This window comes from Heterodontus francisci, chromosome 11 (assembly GCF_036365525.1).
Source record: "Heterodontus francisci isolate sHetFra1 chromosome 11, sHetFra1.hap1, whole genome shotgun sequence".
Lineage (NCBI taxonomy): Eukaryota > Metazoa > Chordata > Chondrichthyes > Heterodontiformes > Heterodontidae > Heterodontus > Heterodontus francisci.
The window spans coordinates 88,156,047-88,173,451 of record NC_090381.1 but is presented as its reverse complement, the minus strand read 5'-3'; the positions used below and the strand labels follow the sequence as shown (position 1 = coordinate 88,173,451).

Genomic DNA, 17,405 nt, shown 5'->3' with positions numbered 1-17,405 from the left:
TCGGAGGTAAAAGGGGCACCACAAATAGATAATCAGGCATCTGAAACCTTATTTGGGATTTAGATAATCCAAATGAGATGTTTGACAGATGGTCTATCATTGCAGCACAGCAAGGGGTTCCAGAGATCTACCAAATAGCACAGACGGCTCTGTCAGAAGCTGAGGTGAAAGGAGTTCCGGAAGGCTATTATATGGCAAGTGGGGTTTTGAGGAGAAAATGGAGACCACCTCATAGACCTGCCGACCAAGACTGGACAGTTGTTGAACAGATATTGGTACCACCTAAATATCGGCATGGATTATTAAGGTTTGCAAACGGCATTCTTTTTTCAGGACATAGGGGAATTCGGAAGACCAAATCACAAATAAGCAAGCATTATTACTAGCCAGGTCTTACAAAGGATGTGAGACAATTTTGTAGGGCATGCCACACCTGTCAAACGGTGGGAAAACCACAACCTACCATAAAACCATGGGATGAAGTATTAGTGTTGTTACCATCACAAGGAGAACCAGCGAAAGCACGGTTCAGTGGTCCACGTAGAGTGATCAAAAGAGTGGGTAAGGTAGATTACTTGATTGACACCCCTGATCGCCAGATGAAGAACTGGTTGTGGCACATTAATTTGCTGAAACCATATTACCGCAGGGAGGAGGATAAGCCAGCACAGGTATGTCAGGTAATCGGGACTGTGGAGAAAGAAAAGGATAGTAAGGATGAGGCAGAAGTAGGCCTAGGAAATTCTCAGATTGAACCTCCAACTATCCAATTAGTGAATTCAGAATGGCTAGGAAAATTAAACAATAGGCTTTTACACTTAGAGGCAAAACAGCATGAAGTCATAACAAGGGATTTCACAATTTTTCAAAAAGTTTGTAGTGATAAGCCAGGATGTACAACCTTAGCCACACATAATGTGGGTATAGGGGGAACCATTCCTTTAAAAGGACATCCTTGTCGCTTAGGTCCAGACAGACAGGCCCAAGTGGAAGCAGAGGTACAATGCATGCTGAAGGGCAGCTTAGATGAACCTAGTCAGGACAGCTGGAATTCACAGATGGTTTTGATGACTAAACATTGTGGGTCAGCTCAAACTTGAATGGACTCTAGAAAAGTCACTGTGGTAAAGAAGACAGGCTCCTACCCAAATTCTCATTTAAAGGACTGTATGGATAGAGTGGGCAACAATGGGTCTTAAAGAGTCAGATGTGTTGGAGGGATACTGTCAAATTCCTTTGACACCCCTGGGTAAGAAAAAAATCATCTTCTGTTACACCGGACGGGGTTTTCCAGTGTCAAGTAAGGCCACATAGGTTAAGGGGTACTCGAGAAACTTCTCAGAGAATAGTGAACCCAGTAGTGGTCAGTGCTCCTAGCTGTGCAGCTCACTGGCTGAGGTGATGGACAATAGGGACACTTGGAAGAAAAACACAAAACAACCTTTTGAAAATTTAAAGCCGTAATGTCCTGGTGGAATTTGTTGCTGTAGTCTAAACATTTTTTTTCGAAATGTATAAACCTGTAAATACTTGGAAAAAAATGTTAGCGTTTTTTCAATTTGTATTTTTTTTACCCATTGTAATGAAACGCATTTCAGGAATGGCGTTTCATTCTGCTAGGGGCGGAGGTGTCATGGTCCTGTAGTTTTTTTTCCGGAATATGCAGTTTGTCTTTAAGGCTTGCAAAGGATCAGTATTGCTTTAAGAGCCGGCAAGCCTTAGTAGTTATAGGAAGGTGCATTTTTGTTGCCTTAGAAACAGTCATTCAGAGACCGCGATTCAAAGGGTGCATTCTCGATACCATAGATACAGTCATTGGAAGTGAGCGTGATGCGATACAAGTAAGGCAGTTTGAACACACAGACACAGAGGACACAGCTGTGATGAGTAGACCTGAAAAAGAGCTCTCCACCATTTAAACTGAAGGAAGAGGATTTTAGTCTGCTTATTATTAACTCTCAAAATTCTAAAAACATCAAGCAAAGACAGAGATTTCTGGTAATTTAAATTGAAGCAAAGGAAGTTAGACTGTGACAATCTTTAATCCCTCAAAAACTCTAAAGTCAGATTGATTCCATTGGAAGTGTTTGCAAGTTGTTAATTGTTGATATTCGCTGGAGAAGGAAAGCATCACCTACTGAAGTTAGACTATGGACTGTTCTACTGTGGAAGAACCTTTTTTCCCACATCACATGACTGTGAGGACTTCAAGTAACCTCGGACTGTAAATTTGCAAGGACTCTAATTTTTTCTATTTTAAATATTGTTTATATCTTCAGAGTGTTTAAGAATTTAGTTCTTCTAACTAAAGAGTTAATTTGTTGATTTAAAGATACCTGGTTTGTTTAGCCTCATTCGGGGGTTAATAGATGGTACAATATGTGGGTCTTTCTTTAATTTGGAAAGTTTTTAAATGATATGTTAGCCAATCTGTGGAACAACGGGATTGAATTAACAGTGCGTTGGTCCCACCACAATCAGAATCGTATATTTTGATTGGAGGCTTTGACAGGAGCGGTCGGTTGTAACAATGTTAATGAGCTAAGTACCAGGATGCAGTCATGTGACTCCAAGCCAGAGTCACTCTGCAACTGTAACATCCAGAGTAAGGTTCTGTAAATAGTTTGTGCAGTACTGTATATAATAGTTTAGTTGCAATAAACCTGTTTGAGATCTTCAATCACCTGGACTCCATGCATCTCATTTATCATCAGACAGCATAAAGAACTCATTATATGGTGACAGCAGTGGGATGAGGCTGGGCAGTGATCGGGTTTTGCCCTTGCTTTTTGCAATCGGACATCTCCTGTAATGGTGTTGGCCTCGATAGCCTGGGAAAGAAATCGAGTTTTCCCATCCAATAGTTTAGCTGTAATAAATCGGTTTGAGATCTTCAGTATAACTGGACTCTATGCATCTCATTTATGTTGCAAAAGACCATATAAAGAACTCATTATATGGTGGTAACGGTGGTGAAAAGCCAAAGTCTAAGTTGAAGAACATGGGTAAAACAGCTTTGAAAATGACCCTTCCTACAGCCAAAAGAGAGAAGGTTCCACAGAAATACTTGCCCAAACAGTCGAAAGAAAAGAGGAACTTACCGCCAGCTGTAGAAGACAGAACACAGAACGACAGGCTGCATGTAAAACAGGTGAATCATTGTGCCAATGGTCAAGGGATACTGTTTGAAAGAAAACCCTCTGAAGTGCTTATAAAGTGATTTTTTTCAAAGACTCCATAAGAAAAAGAATGCGGCGAAGACCCGACTTCTCTCCCAGGCTGATCGAGGTTGGCGCCATTACAGGAAGCGTCCAATTACAAAAAGTATGGGAAAACCCCAATCACTGCAAAGCCTCACCTACACAGCCAAATTTAAAAAAATATTAAATCAGTCGAGTGTGAAGAAGAGCTTCCATTCATGCAGCTACGGCTATAAAAATACTATTAAACCACTCGAGAGTGAAGAACATGAACAAACGTTGGTAAAAAAATCAATTGAACTGCCTAGTGAACAGCTGTGTAAACAGACCAGCTTAAGTGCTGCAAGCACGATAAACACAGAACACTATCAAACACCTGCTCCTCTCAATCCAAGCAGCTAATCTAAACAACAGAGCATTTCTTAAAGGGGAAACAGTGCAGAGTCATAAAACAGTCTTAAAGCAATTTTTAGCAAATGAACAGCAGGAAGATGGATACCAAATTTCCAAGCATGAACCGGAAGGCCATTGATATCCTATCTGAGTTCAAGCTTTTCAAACAGAGAATGCAGTTATGCTTCATCGACCAAGTGATTACAGAACCAGAGAAGCAGGCTGTTAAAATACTGATAGCAGTTAGAAATGAGGGATTACACAGAATCAATACCTTTGGCTTATCTGAAGAAGGCCAGAAAGATCCCACAAAGATATGGAATGTGATAGAAGATCAGCTCCGGTTACGAGTGAATTTTAGAATGCACCATATGGAATTGATGTCCTACAGGCAAAAGCCACAGGAATCAATAGACCAGTTCATCAGTAGATGCCCTAGTAAGAGCGACGAATGTGATTTCTCAGAAACTGAGCTGTCAGAGCAGCTAATGGAGTGAATGATTGTGTCAACACCCATTCAAGTATTTCAGAAAGACCTCTTGGGGAAAAAGAAAGGACATAGCATTGATGCGCTGCTGGAAGATGGCAGGAAATACCAAGCCATTGTAGCTGGACAACAGCATCTGCAAGCACTAGGTGAAGCCAACATTATCAGCACAATAACCAGGTCAAGAAAAGCAAGCAAGCTGTGTGGTCCCACTCACTGCAAAGTTGTCCTGCATTTCAAAATCTGTGCAAAGCGTGGGGTGTAAAAGGACACTGGTCCCACCTGTGCAAGAAATGTGGCTCCAACGATGCAGCCAGAAGTCACAATAGGGCACAAACAAACAGAAGACAGGTGCAGCAACAAGGCAACAGCAGCAAGGGAAATGCCAGAGATCTGCAAGCCGATACATGAAATCCACAATGAAACAAACCTGAGACAAGACTCAGAAAAGATTAATTTTCAGCCAGATGATGAACAGACGTTTCACATTGTGAACCTGATACATCATGTTGATGAAGTCAAACAACTTGAAGCTTTTGTTACTATTAACATGTGCCCAAAGACAGCTGTCAAACATACACTCAGGGTTAAGATTGACTTCGGAGCTTGTGCAAATATCCTACCAGTCCGGATCCTGAAGGATATGTACCGGAGTCATTGGAAATCAATGATACAACTGACAATTGCAAAGTTATCTGCGTACAGTGGGTCACCTATCCTTTGCAGTGGCACACTAACAATGCAATGCACCTATGGCAAGTCGGCATGGAAACCACAAATATTTTACCTCGTAGACACGAGTGGACCAGCAGTGGCAAGACTACCAACGTGTAAGGACCTGAACATCGTGTCCATCCATGAGGTCACCAAGATACCCATTACAACAGAAGAGACCAAGAGTACCCACGTCGAGTCAGTCCATGACCTACAACAAATGTATTCATGCAGGTTCGATGTCAGAGGAGATTTCAGAGGTGATATCATACTGCACATCAGAGAGGATGCAATTCCGTCAATCGACCCTCCCAGAAAGTGCAGCATGCACATACAAGTAAAGCTTAAGTGCTAGTGAGATGACATGGAACGCAATGGCATCATCCGTCATATGCATCATCACACAGACTGGTGCAGTTCAATTATGTGTGTACTAAAGAAGGATGGAGCAATCAGGGTATATCTAGATCTGAGGTGTCTAAACCTCTCCCCAAAAGAGATGCCCCCATAAGATTCCGACATTGAGGAATTGAATCCGAAGTTCACAGGAGCCAAATTCTTCTCCAAGTTAGATATTAAACAAGGATATTGGTCAGTACACATAGCTAAGGAATCTCAGGAAGTCACCACCATTTGGAAGATATTGCTTCCAGAGACTACCCTTCGACTTATCTGTCAGTCAAGATCTGTTTCAGCAGCAGATGGAAAGAATCATAGAAAACATGCCTGGATGTATATGCATTGCTGATGATATTGCGGTAATGGGCAAAACCAAGGAAGAACATGATCGAAATCTTCATTCACTGATGGCAGTAGCTCGTTGCAAAGGGCTCATTTTTAACAACAAGAAGTGCCAGGTGAATGTAAGTCAAATCAATCTCTTTGGCTCCATCTATTCCGATTGTAGAATCCGTCCCAACCCAGGCAAAATTGAAGATGTAAGGCATATGCCTACCCTACAAGACAAGGAAGACCTCCAGAGATGTCTTGGATTTTTCAACTTCTTGGCATCACACATTCCAAATTTGTCTGACAAAGCATCATCACTGAGAGAGCTCTTCAAGAAAGACATACCATACATATGGCAGGACAACCATCAGCATATACTTGAGCCTCTTAATCAAGCATTATCAGCAGATACCTATACCCTGCAGTACTATCATCCCAAGGAAGAAGACAATCCTGGAAGTTGATGCCTCACAGAAAGGGCTAGAAGTTTGCATCCTGCAGGATGGCAAACTAATAGCATTCGGGTCCAAATGTTTATTCTCAGCACAGTCCAATTACTCAAACATAGAGCATGAAACACCTGCTCGGGTGTTTGGGATCACAAGGTTCCACACCCACCTGTTCGGTAAGCAGTTCACGGTGGAAACTGACCACAAATCACTGGAGATGATCTGGTGCAAACCATTGACAAGCGCATCACCTCGACTACAGCGACTCTGAGTGAAAGCACAGGGGTACGACTTCGACGTCTGCTACAGACCGGGTACCAAAATGGTCACCTCGGATACACTAAACAGATTGCCAAACCTGAACAAGAATGAAATAGTTCCACTGGATCTACAAGTAGACAGCATGGACATTGAGGTGGACAATGCACTCAAATCGATTTATTGCATATTGGTCAGCATAAATGTGGCCAACTACAATCAGAATCAGCCAATGACCCACAACTGAAGGCACTGTAGAGAGTCATCACAGAAGATTGGCCAGATATTGGCCTGGTAATTATAGACCTGTGAGCCTTACTTCGGTTGTGGGTAAAATGTTGGAAAAGGTTATAAGAGACAGGATTTATAATCATCTAGAAAAGAATAAGTTCATTAGAGATAGTCAGCACGGTTTTGTGACGGGTAGGTCGTGCCTCACAAACCTTATTGAGTTTTTCGAGAAGGTGACCAAACAGGTGGATGAGGGTAAAGCAGTGGATGTGGTGTATATGGATTTCAGTAAGGCGTTTGATAAGGTTCCCCACGGTAGGCTATTGCAGAAAATACGGAAGTATGGGGTTGAAGGTGATTTAGAGCTTTGGATCAGAAATTGGCTAGCTGAAAGAAGACAGAGGGTGGTGGTTGATGGCAAATGTTCATCCTGGAGTTTAGTTACTAGTGGTGTACCGTAAGGATCTGTTTTGGGGCCATTGCTGTTTGTCATTTTTATAAATGACCTGGAAGAGGGTGTAGAAGGGTGGGTTAGTAAATTTGCAGATGACACTAAGGTCGGTGGAGTTGTGGACAGTGCCGAAGGATGTTGTAGGGTACAGAGGGACATAGATAGGCTGCAGAGCTGGGCTGAGAGATGGCAAATGGAGTTTAATGCGGAAAAGTGCGAGGTGATTCACTTTGGAAGGAGTAACAGGAATGCAGAGTACTGGGCTAATGGGAAGATTCTTGGTAGTGTAGATGAACAGAGAGATCTTGGTGTCCAGGTGCTTAAATCCCTGAAGGTTGCTACCCTGGTTAATAGGGCTGTTAAGAAGGCATATGGTGTGTTAGCTTTTATTAGTAGGGGGATCGAGTTTCGGAGCCACGAGGTCATGCTGCAGCTGTACAAAACTCTGGTGAGACCGCACCTGGAGTATTGCGTGCAGTTCTGGTCACCGCATTATAGGAAGGATGTGGAAGCTATGGAAAGGGTGCAGAGGAGATTTACTAGGATGTTGCCTGGTATGGAGGGAAGGTCTTACGAGGAAAGGCTGAGGGACTTGAGGTTGTTTTCGTTGGAGAGAAGGAGGAGGAGAGGTGACTTAATAGAGACATATAAGATAATCAGAAGGTTAGATAGGGTGGATAGTGAGCGTCTTTTTCCTCGGATGGTGATGGCAAACACGAGGGGACATAGCTTCAAGTTGAGGGGTGATAGATATAGGACAGATGTCAGAGGTAGTTTCTTTACTCAGAGAGTAGTAAGGGCGTGGAACGCCCTGCCTGCAACAGTAGTAGACTCGCCAACTTTAAGGGCATTTAAGTGGTCATTGGATAGACATATGGATGAAAATGGAATAGTGTAGGTCAGATGGTTTCACAGGTCGGCGCAACATCGAGGGCTGAAGGGCCTGTACTGCGCTGTAATGTTCTAATTCTAATAATACGGTAAAAGAGGTGCCAGAAATCCTCATATGCTTTTGGCCTGACAGAGATGAACTCAGTATCTCGAGAGGTGTCAGCTTCAAGGGAAAACAAGTGATTGTGCCCAAAGCTCTCCGAGAGGGCATCTTGTAACAACTTCACCAAGGCCATATGGGCAATGAGTGAACCAGACAACTGGCATGAGACACTGTTTATTGGCCAGGGATAAACAGTGACATCGAAAGGTTAGTGAAGGCATGTGAGGAATGCCAGAGCCACCAGCCATAACAATGTAAAGAACCTCTGCAACCTCATGGGATTCTGTCAGTCCCATGGTCCAAAATCATTGATCTATTTTCTGTGAATGGAGAAGACTTTATCTTAGGCACTGATCAATTCCCCAAATTTCCCAATGTCAGACAGGTAAAAGACACTTCAAGTGCAGTCATCGCAGACACATTGGGCTGAATTTTATAAGCCCACCGCCGATTTTGTCAGCAGGTGAAAAAAATGACGGCCCACCCATGCGGGCCGCACTCCAAACAGCCGCCGTAATTCCAAGCATGGTAGCTCATTTAATTAGCTGGGGTGGGCCACCCTACCCCGTTCATGTGTTGGGGGTGGGCTGTCTGTCCCTGGCAATGGCGTCAGCTGCCTGTCTGCAGGCGTTGACACTATTTGTAAAGGGCTGCTAGCCCTACTGGCATATTTAAATATTTAAAGAAGCATTTAATGAAATTAAATAAATACGTCACTTATGCCCCTCTCCCACACCCCCCCCCCCCCCCCACAATAATAATTAAATTAATTTTTTGCCCTTCTCCCCCCAAAACACTTATCTTTACCAGCTAACTTTCCCCCCCACCAAAACACTTACTTTTACAATCGGACCTTCCCAACCACAAACTGCACAAACTTTAAACTACAATGCTTCCCACCATCCCCTACACCGATAAAGTTAATCTGACTGTTGACCCCGTTCCCCACCGCCCCCCCCCCCCCGCACTATGAAACTTACCTCCTCCCCCTCCCCACCAGCGTTGTGCCTCGTTTCCCTGGACAGAGATCCAAAGGCTCAGCAGTGCTGGCTGCCAGGCCCCACAGTGCCCCGCTGCTGCCGGGAGGATCGGACCGGGCCCTGCCGGCGTTGAGGTCCGTGGCAGGCCTCATCCGGGGCCATCTCCAGGCCCCCCCACCCCCACCACCACCATGGATCCCGACATTGAGGGCTCCTTAAAATCCAGCCAATTGAGTGCCACATTCAGTCTATTAGAAGAAATCATTTCTGACAATGGGCCACAGTATATGTGTAGATCTTTCAAGGATATGTGCGCCAATGGGCGCAAACCATGTGATGTCCTCACTATATTACCCTAGGTCTAATGGTCTTGCCGAACGAATAGTTTGCACAGTCAAAGCACTTATCCTGAAGTGTAGGATAACGAAACAAGATTTTCGTGTTGCCATACTCCACCTCAGAGCTACATCTATGGATATGGGCTTACCGTCACCAGCAGAGATCATGTTTGGCAGACAAGTGCGAACAAGTCTGCCAAGCCATCATCTGTCCAAATTCTTTGAGATACAGGAGACACTGCTCAAAAAACAGGGAGAATGAAGATGGTGCATGACCGACATGCAGGGGCAGAACTACCTCAGCTACACATAGGACAAAAGGTCAGGGTCATACATCCCTCAATGAGAACATGGTTACTCGCAGTGGTATCCAAAGTATGCAGTGAGCCTAGGTCGTACGAGATTACAACATCTAGCGGAGCGGTGTTGAGAAGAACCGAAGCCAACTAAGAGAAGTGTGCAGTACTCCAATTGCGCACAGCGGACTCGAAAGAACACATTCTGTCGATGAGGGTGTGATGCAACTACATGACAACCAACACATTGACAACATGTCTGCAAACCAAAAACAACCAAGACTGAAATCCACATCCCCAGAAGGTTATACTATAACCAGATCTGGAAGAGTTGTCAAACCACCAAAATGATACATGGACTCTTAAGCTTCCATACTTGTAAATGTTATAATCTATATCCTATATAATTAATGTTGATGATATATAATGTTATGACCTTTTAATTGTTGCAGTGGAGATTTATCTTTGGAAAGAAAGGGGATATTATATGATTGCTTTTATGAGTGATGTCCCTTTAAGATCTTAGTATGCTAATGAGCTAAGTACTAGGATGCATTCATGTGACTCCAAGCCAGAGTCACTCTGCAACTGTACCACCTAGAGGAAGGTTCTGTAAATAGTTTGCTCTGTATTGTACATAATAGTTCAGCTGCAATAAATCTGTTTAAGATATTCAGCATAACTGGACTCCATGTACTTCATTTACATTGCATCAGACAAAATAAAGAAATCATTACAGCAACATCTATTCCATGTCTTTTCATCAATAAAGTCCATAATTATCACATTGCTATTCTACATTACAATGACTACACTTCAAAAGTACTTCATTGGCAGTAAATTCTTTTGGAACAGTACAATATAAAAACAAGTTCTTTCTTTTCTTTCTTTATGTTACTTACCTGCCTTCCTACAGCCACCCTCACTCTTGCTTGATGCTTCTTACTTCTCTTAACAACAATCTCAAGTATTTTTCCAAGATAGTGGAAATCAAGTTTTCTCTGCAATCCACTGAATTTCCAAACACAGGAAGATTGTCATGGTCATAGTAATAAATAATGTTTTCATTTACATGGCATCTGATCACTCTGAAATTTATCAACGTTCTTCACATGATAAATCACTCTGAAATGTTGTCAGTGTTGTTGCATAAGGAAATTGCAGCTTTTCTGTGGTAGCAGTATCCCAGCAACAGCAATGAACCTATATTTCACATCTTCTCTGAAGGACGTGACAACCGGAGATCAGGTGCTTCCTCATAAGAAGTGAAAGAATTTTAGCAAGAGACTGGGAGTTATTTTGGTGAAAATGTGAAAACAGGCTCTAACTGGTTGCTGTGCTAATAAGACACGCCTTTTCAAAGTTTTGTTTTTGCACGCAGTTTTGGGTTTAAGTGCTGATTACCATAATTTGAACTTGCACGTTTAGCATTCTAGCATTGATTAGAAGCAATTTTTGTGGACAGTATATGTGGGCTCCATGAACCCACTTCCACTGCAGGTGTGGAGTGACAGACAACGTTAGGTTTCAGGATGGCTCAGGGACCAAGGGACAGGGCACACAGATTCTCAGACACAGCACTGGAGGTCCTAGTGGAGGAGGTTCAGAGGAGAAGGGATGTCCTGTACCCACAAAGAGGACCGAGTCCATCTCATTGTCTTGGCCCTCCTGTCCCTCTCTCTTGCAGCAGCTGATGCCACTCTGCCTGGCCTAATGTTCTCCTCCCATTCCTCCTGCAGACCAAGAGGGACTCCTAGCAAGATGTCCATGGATAAGCACTCCCTGTCTCTTGGTGTCCTATAAGATGTCCAATAAGGTAAAATAGCACAGCACTAATTCTTTTTAGGTGACTTTCTCAGAGAATTTTCAGAATAAATGTTGTTAGAGTGTTGGCGAAATCTTGACAAATTGTCCCAGAAAGTCTCCCCATGAGTTTCAAAAGTCCTTTTTAAACCTCCAGCAGCAAATTAAGAGTAAATGGTGATATACCTTTAGGTAGCACCTGAAATCCTAAGCAATGACTTGTTCACTCCTACTCAACTGGGCGATGTTAGGACAGGACATTTGGCCAAGCGCTAACCACTAAAATGCTGTGCAGCCTCTCCAATGTGCTCTAGCAGGTGATTTTATGTAATCTGCCCCTTAACAATCCTCAGGGCGGCTGTTCCTAGCACTCCTCCAACTCCTTTACCAAGGTAGAGTCTTGTGCTAAGCGTGGGCTAAACCGGCATTTCAGTTCAAGACTCCATCTTAACCACCTAGGAGGATCTTTGGTGCCTAAAGTAGCTGACAAAAATCATCCCCTTATTCTCAAGCTGTTCTACAACCGGTGTGAAAATTGGTAGAAACCTGGGAGTAATTCATGTACTTGCCCTCTTCTCTGTTTGTGGTATGTGGCAGTTGGTATAAAATTGGGCAATAAAAACATTTTCTTTTTTGTCTTTTGTTGGAAAATGAATTAAATGCCTGTTATCCATTTTCATTTATGACCTGATAAAAGAAATTGTGGGAATCTACAATTTTTAAAATGTATACTGCTATTAGGTTAGCAATAGCAAAACAAGACCAATCACAGTATGAATCTATAACAATGATTCCTTAACACTACTCAAGTAATTTAGTGAGATCCTCAACTGGTATAAATATCACAAAGTTTGTCAATGTAGCTATGGAGTGTGCAAGTCCAGTGGTAAATGGCTGAGGGAAAATAGAGATAGTCCCAATTTACTCACAAGGCATCTATATTTCATGTTCAAAAGTGGTTTGAAGTATAGTTCGAGAATACCAGACAAACTCTTGATATAATGGGGACATTAAAGTGGAGAATCGTTTTATAATTCTCTGCCAGTTTTGTGCTGTTCTTCATCTCCCAGCTTTGGCTATGCTTACTGTCTGAATTTCAATCGATGCAGTCTAGGTCTTTGTCGTACTGCTATTTTTTTGTCATATTAACATTTTAGAGAACGCTCCTTGATATCTATGTGATAAGGCTTATCACCAACTTCCAGTCATATATGCATTGCTTCCCAGAACAAAGATTTAATTAATTTTTAATCCGAGGAGAAAATAAGATTAGATAGCTTTACGTGATCAATATACTAGAGTAGGACAAAGTTTTAGCTTGAGAAACAGAAAAATACTGTAGTATTGGAAAGTTCTTTAAACCTTGGATTTAATGTTAACTTTAATTAGTTATTTGGCAGTACAGAACTTGAGTATTGCTGAAAATAACGACATGTTGTCGAAACTTTTCATCTTGCACTCATCAGGACAATCCGCTAGACTACCAATGTAAGGGAAAACAATAACTTTATACTGTATGAGAAAAGAGTGCTGATTGGTTGGCAAGTGAACTCTGATTGGTACAGGCACTGCCATGGAGGATGCAACAGTTTACATTGACTGACAATTAACTGCCAAGCTTTGTTTCAAATTTAAACCAGGCAGCTTAACTCTGATTGGTCAAGGCATTGCTCTGAGGAATGAACCAGTGAATGGCTGTCACTTATATTAATACACAGGGCACTGTTCTTTGCAGACAGAAAGAACATGTAGAAACATTGAGCCTGCTTCAGCTAAACAAAATAAGTGACAGCCATTCGCTGGTTCATTCCTCAGAGCAATGCCTTGACCAATCAGAGTCAAGCTGCTGGTTTAAATTTCAAACAAAGCTTGGCAGTTAACTGTCAGTCACTGTAAACTGGTACAGTCTCCATGGCAATGCCTCTACCAATCAGAGTTCACTTGCCAATCAATCAGCACTCTCTTCTCATACAGCATAAAGTTGTTGTTTTCCCTTACATTGGTATTCTTGTGGATTGTCCTGATGAGTGCAAGCCAAAAAGCTTCGACAACATGTCTCTCTTTTCATCAATACTTAACTTTAATTGTTATTATTTTGCAATAATATAAATAAAGTGGCCAAAATGTCAGTAATAACAGTCAAGGAAAAAATGGTTTAAAACTATTCAGTTTGTATCCAGCTTTTTAATTTATATTTTATAATAAAATGGAACCACTGCACAATATTAATTTATACAGAAAAAAATTATATTTTCCACAACTTATAACCTAAAATAATAAATTATAGTTCATTTTTCTATAATCTCCTAATAAAATATTTTTTAAAATTCAGGGAGGAAATAGTATTATGAGAATATAACTACGGTAAGAATATTTTTTAAGGCTTTCCCTTTCTTTTAAATTACAGATTCAAAGATTTTCAATGGCAATCATTTCATATGGGAAAATAATGCAGTGTATTTCTAATATTGAGGTTGTTCAAACACTGTTCATAGTTTTATTCTAATAATCATTCTCATTCTAATCTGTAATCAAGGCTCTCCTACCATTGTATGTTGTTGTAGCAACGGTTTGTTGTTCGATAATAACCTGCCCAATCAGTACTATGAGGTGAAATGCTACTCAGCATGAAATTTGGCCTTGGACTTCATTTACATATTCTAGGCAAGCTGCTGCCACCTGTCACAACTCCAGTCAGCATGTGCAACAAGCAAAAGGAATTTCAGGCAATCAGCAGCAGCATTAGGGAAGTTCCAGGAATGGGGGGGGGGGGGGGGTGGGGTAAGGGGGGGGGGGTTAGATAGGACAATGGGAGTGCCAATCACAAAGACTGTAGTGGGAGCGGTCCTAACACTTACTGAGGGGCTGATGAATAATCCTGAGCAGATCCACCACCTGCCCTGTTCTTTGCTAACTCATTTTATCAAAGGGACCCTTAAGCAAGCATTAGGCCCCTTATTAACTTAATGAAAGGCCTTAATGCCTGTTTTAAAATGGTTCCTACAAACATAGCAATGGGACCACCACCTGCCCAGATTGTGAGCGTGCCATCACACTGCTAGGTTTGCATGCTTTACACCTGTTTTACAGCCAAAACATGGACGCAACAAATACCAATTTCTATCCCTATTCTATTTTTCATTATCCATTAATCGGAGTTTAAAAAATTGCAGCTTTTAAAAGTCATTGCAAAACAAATGTAGATTAGATTAGAGATACAGCACTGAAACAGGTCCTTTGGCCCACCAAGTCTGTGCCGAACATCAACCACCCATTTATACTAATCCTACACTAATCCCATATTCCTACCAAACATCCCCACCTGTCCCTATATTTCCCTACCACCAACCTATACTAGTGACAATTTATAATGGCCAATTTACCTATCAACCTGCAAGTCTTTTGGCGTGTGGGAGGAAACCGGAGCACCCGGAGAAAACCCACGCAGACACAGGGGGAACTTGCAAACTCCACACAGGCAGTACCCGGAATCGAACCCGGGTCCCTAAAGCTGTGAGGCTGCGGTGCTAACCACTGCGCCACTGTGCCGCCCAATGTAGGTCAATTCTGCATTCTTGTGTGCCCTGTGAGGAAGCCTGGCTGGAAGGGAACCCAGATCTGGGTTTGGACTATAACACTGTTGTTCTGATTCTCTGACTGATGCTCTTCATGCATGGCTCCCTACAGGAAACATAAGATCATGGAATTTATGCTGTATTTACAGCAGCAATCAAATCCATTCTTGTAGGAGATTGTTAGTGTATCCTTTTTAACAAAAGAGGTTGTGGGAGTTACTCATTTTTCAATGCTTGTTTTTTTGCGATTTGTTCTCAAGATGTGGATGCCTCTGTTAAGACTGCACTTATTGACTGTCCCAGTTGCCCTGGGAAGGTACTGGTAGGTTGACTTGTTGAACCCTTCCAGTCCTTGTGGTGATGGGGTTCATTTAACACAGGGTTTTTACTTGTTATATAAGACTTTCTATTTTACCGCTGTCATTTTTATTTACTTGTTTTCTTCTGAAGAATCAAAGATAATAATCTAATCATTATTTATTTATAAGAATATCTGATTATACTCAAAGTAAACTGGCTCTGTGTTATTCACATCCATCACAGAACTGGTGATACTTTGACATATTCCTGTGTTATGTTAACTAATGTCAGGTCTGACTTGGAGGAAATTATGAAAATAATATGGTGAGACTTCACCCCCAACTTTCTGACTCTGGCAGAATGCTATCAGTTAAGTGTACACATTAATGACCTTAATTAGCAAAATCAGCTATTTTTCTTATATTTTGCTATTGTTCACTAATCGATTTTTAGAAGGGTAGGAAACTTCAGACCACCATGGAATACAGATGCCTGTTAATTCTTTGTAGAACAGAAAATATAGTCACAGCATTTACTCTCAATGAATTAAATTCTTCTCTATCAATGGCACAGAATGAAATGCTGGTTTGACTTTGATCCCACTGTAGATGCAGCATTCTCAAATTGCCTGGACGGATGCAGATCTAGCAGCATTTATGAAAATTGACACCATCCAGGACAAAGTAGTTCACTTGATCACATCCCCACTGAAAGATCCAGTCTCTCCACCCTGTGTACCATGACAGCAGTGTGCACTAGCTACAGGATGCACTGCAGCATGTTGTCAAGGCTTCTTTAAAAGCATCTCCAAAACCTGTGACCTCCACCACCTAAAAGGAGAAGGGAAGTAGGCACAAGGAAGCACCACCATCTCCAAGTTTCCTTCCAAATCATACACCATCCTGACTTGGAAATATATTGCTGCTCCTTCATTGTTTCTGGGTCAAAATCCTGGTTCTCCTTGCCTAACAGCCCCATAGGTGTTCCTACTCCACACAGACTGCACTGGTTCACGAAGGATAGCCACCACCTCATTTTCAAGGGCAGCTACAGATGACCAATAAATGCCAGCCTTGTCAATGAGACCCATCACCTGAAGAATAAGTACAAAAACTATTTTTTTATTCATTCATGGTATGTGGGCGTCGCTGGCTAGGTCAGCATTTATTGGCCATCCCTAATTGCCCTGGAGAAGGTGGTGGTGAGCTGCCTTCTTGAACCACTGCAGTCCATGTGGAGTAGGGTCACCCACAGTGCTGTTAGGACGAGAGTTCCAGGATTTTGACCCAGCGACAGTGAAGAAATGGCGATATAGCTCCAAGTCAGATGGTGTGTGACGTGGAGGCGAACTTGCAGGTGGTGATGTCCCAACCATTTACTGCTCTTGTCCTTCTAGGTGGTAGAGGTTGTGGGTTTGGAAAGCTGTCGAAGGAGCCTTGGTGCGTTGCTGCAGTGAATCTTGTAGATGGGACACACTGTTGCCACTGTGCATCGGTGGTGGAGGGAGTGAATGTTTGTGGATGGGGTGCCAATCAAGTGGGCTGCTTTGTCCTGGATGGTGTCGAGCTTCTTGAGTGTTGTTGGAGCTGCACCCATCAAGGCAAGTGAAGAGTATTCCATCACACTCCTGACTTGTGCCTTGTAGATGGTGGACATGTTTTGGGGAGTCAGGAGGTGAGTTATTTGCCACAGGATTCCTAGCCTCTGACCTGCTCTTGTAGCCACGGTATTTATATAGCTACTCCAGTTCAGTTTCGGGTCAATGGTAACCCCCAGGATGTTGACAGTGGGGGTTTAAGCGATCATAATGCCATTGAATATCAAGGGGAGATGGTTAGATTCTGTCTTGTTAGAGATGGTCACTTGTGTGGTGCAAATGTTACTTGCCACTTATCAGCCCAAGCCTGGATATTGTCCAGGTCTTGCTGTATTTCTATATGGACTGCTTCAGTATCTGAGCAGTCGCGAATCATGCTGAACATTGTGCAATCAACAGTGAATATCCCCACTTCTGACCTTATGATTGAAGGAAGGTCATTGATGAAGCAGCTGAAGATGGTTGGGCCTGGGACACTACCCTGAGGAACTCCTGCAGTGATGTCCTGGAGATGAGATGATTGACCTCCAACAACTACAGCCATCTTCCTTTACGCTATGTATGACTCCAATCAGCGGACAATTTTCCCCCGATTCCCATTGACTCCAGT

General features: G+C 42.4%; 1 protein-coding gene across 5 annotated transcripts in view; it reads right to left on the bottom strand.

Moving 5' to 3' along the window:
- The window catches only part of sphkap (SPHK1 interactor, AKAP domain containing), a 377,209-nt gene that overhangs the window by 188,937 nt on the left and 170,867 nt on the right, over positions 1-17,405 (bottom strand). Inside the window, exon 1 of one of the 5 annotated variants that reach the window (XM_068042428.1) lies at positions 10,423-10,695. The exons of 2 other annotated variants lie outside the window; for them this stretch is intronic. Coding sequence is in view for 1 of the 3 variants with exons in the window: in XM_068042425.1 (XP_067898526.1) it covers positions 464-501 (38 nt within the window). In the remaining 2 variants the exon portion in view is untranslated. Of the gene's footprint in view, positions 1-463; positions 528-10,422; positions 10,696-17,405 lie in introns of those variants that run through there. 2 more of the 5 variants (XM_068042429.1, XM_068042425.1) reach the window with 2 other exon arrangements.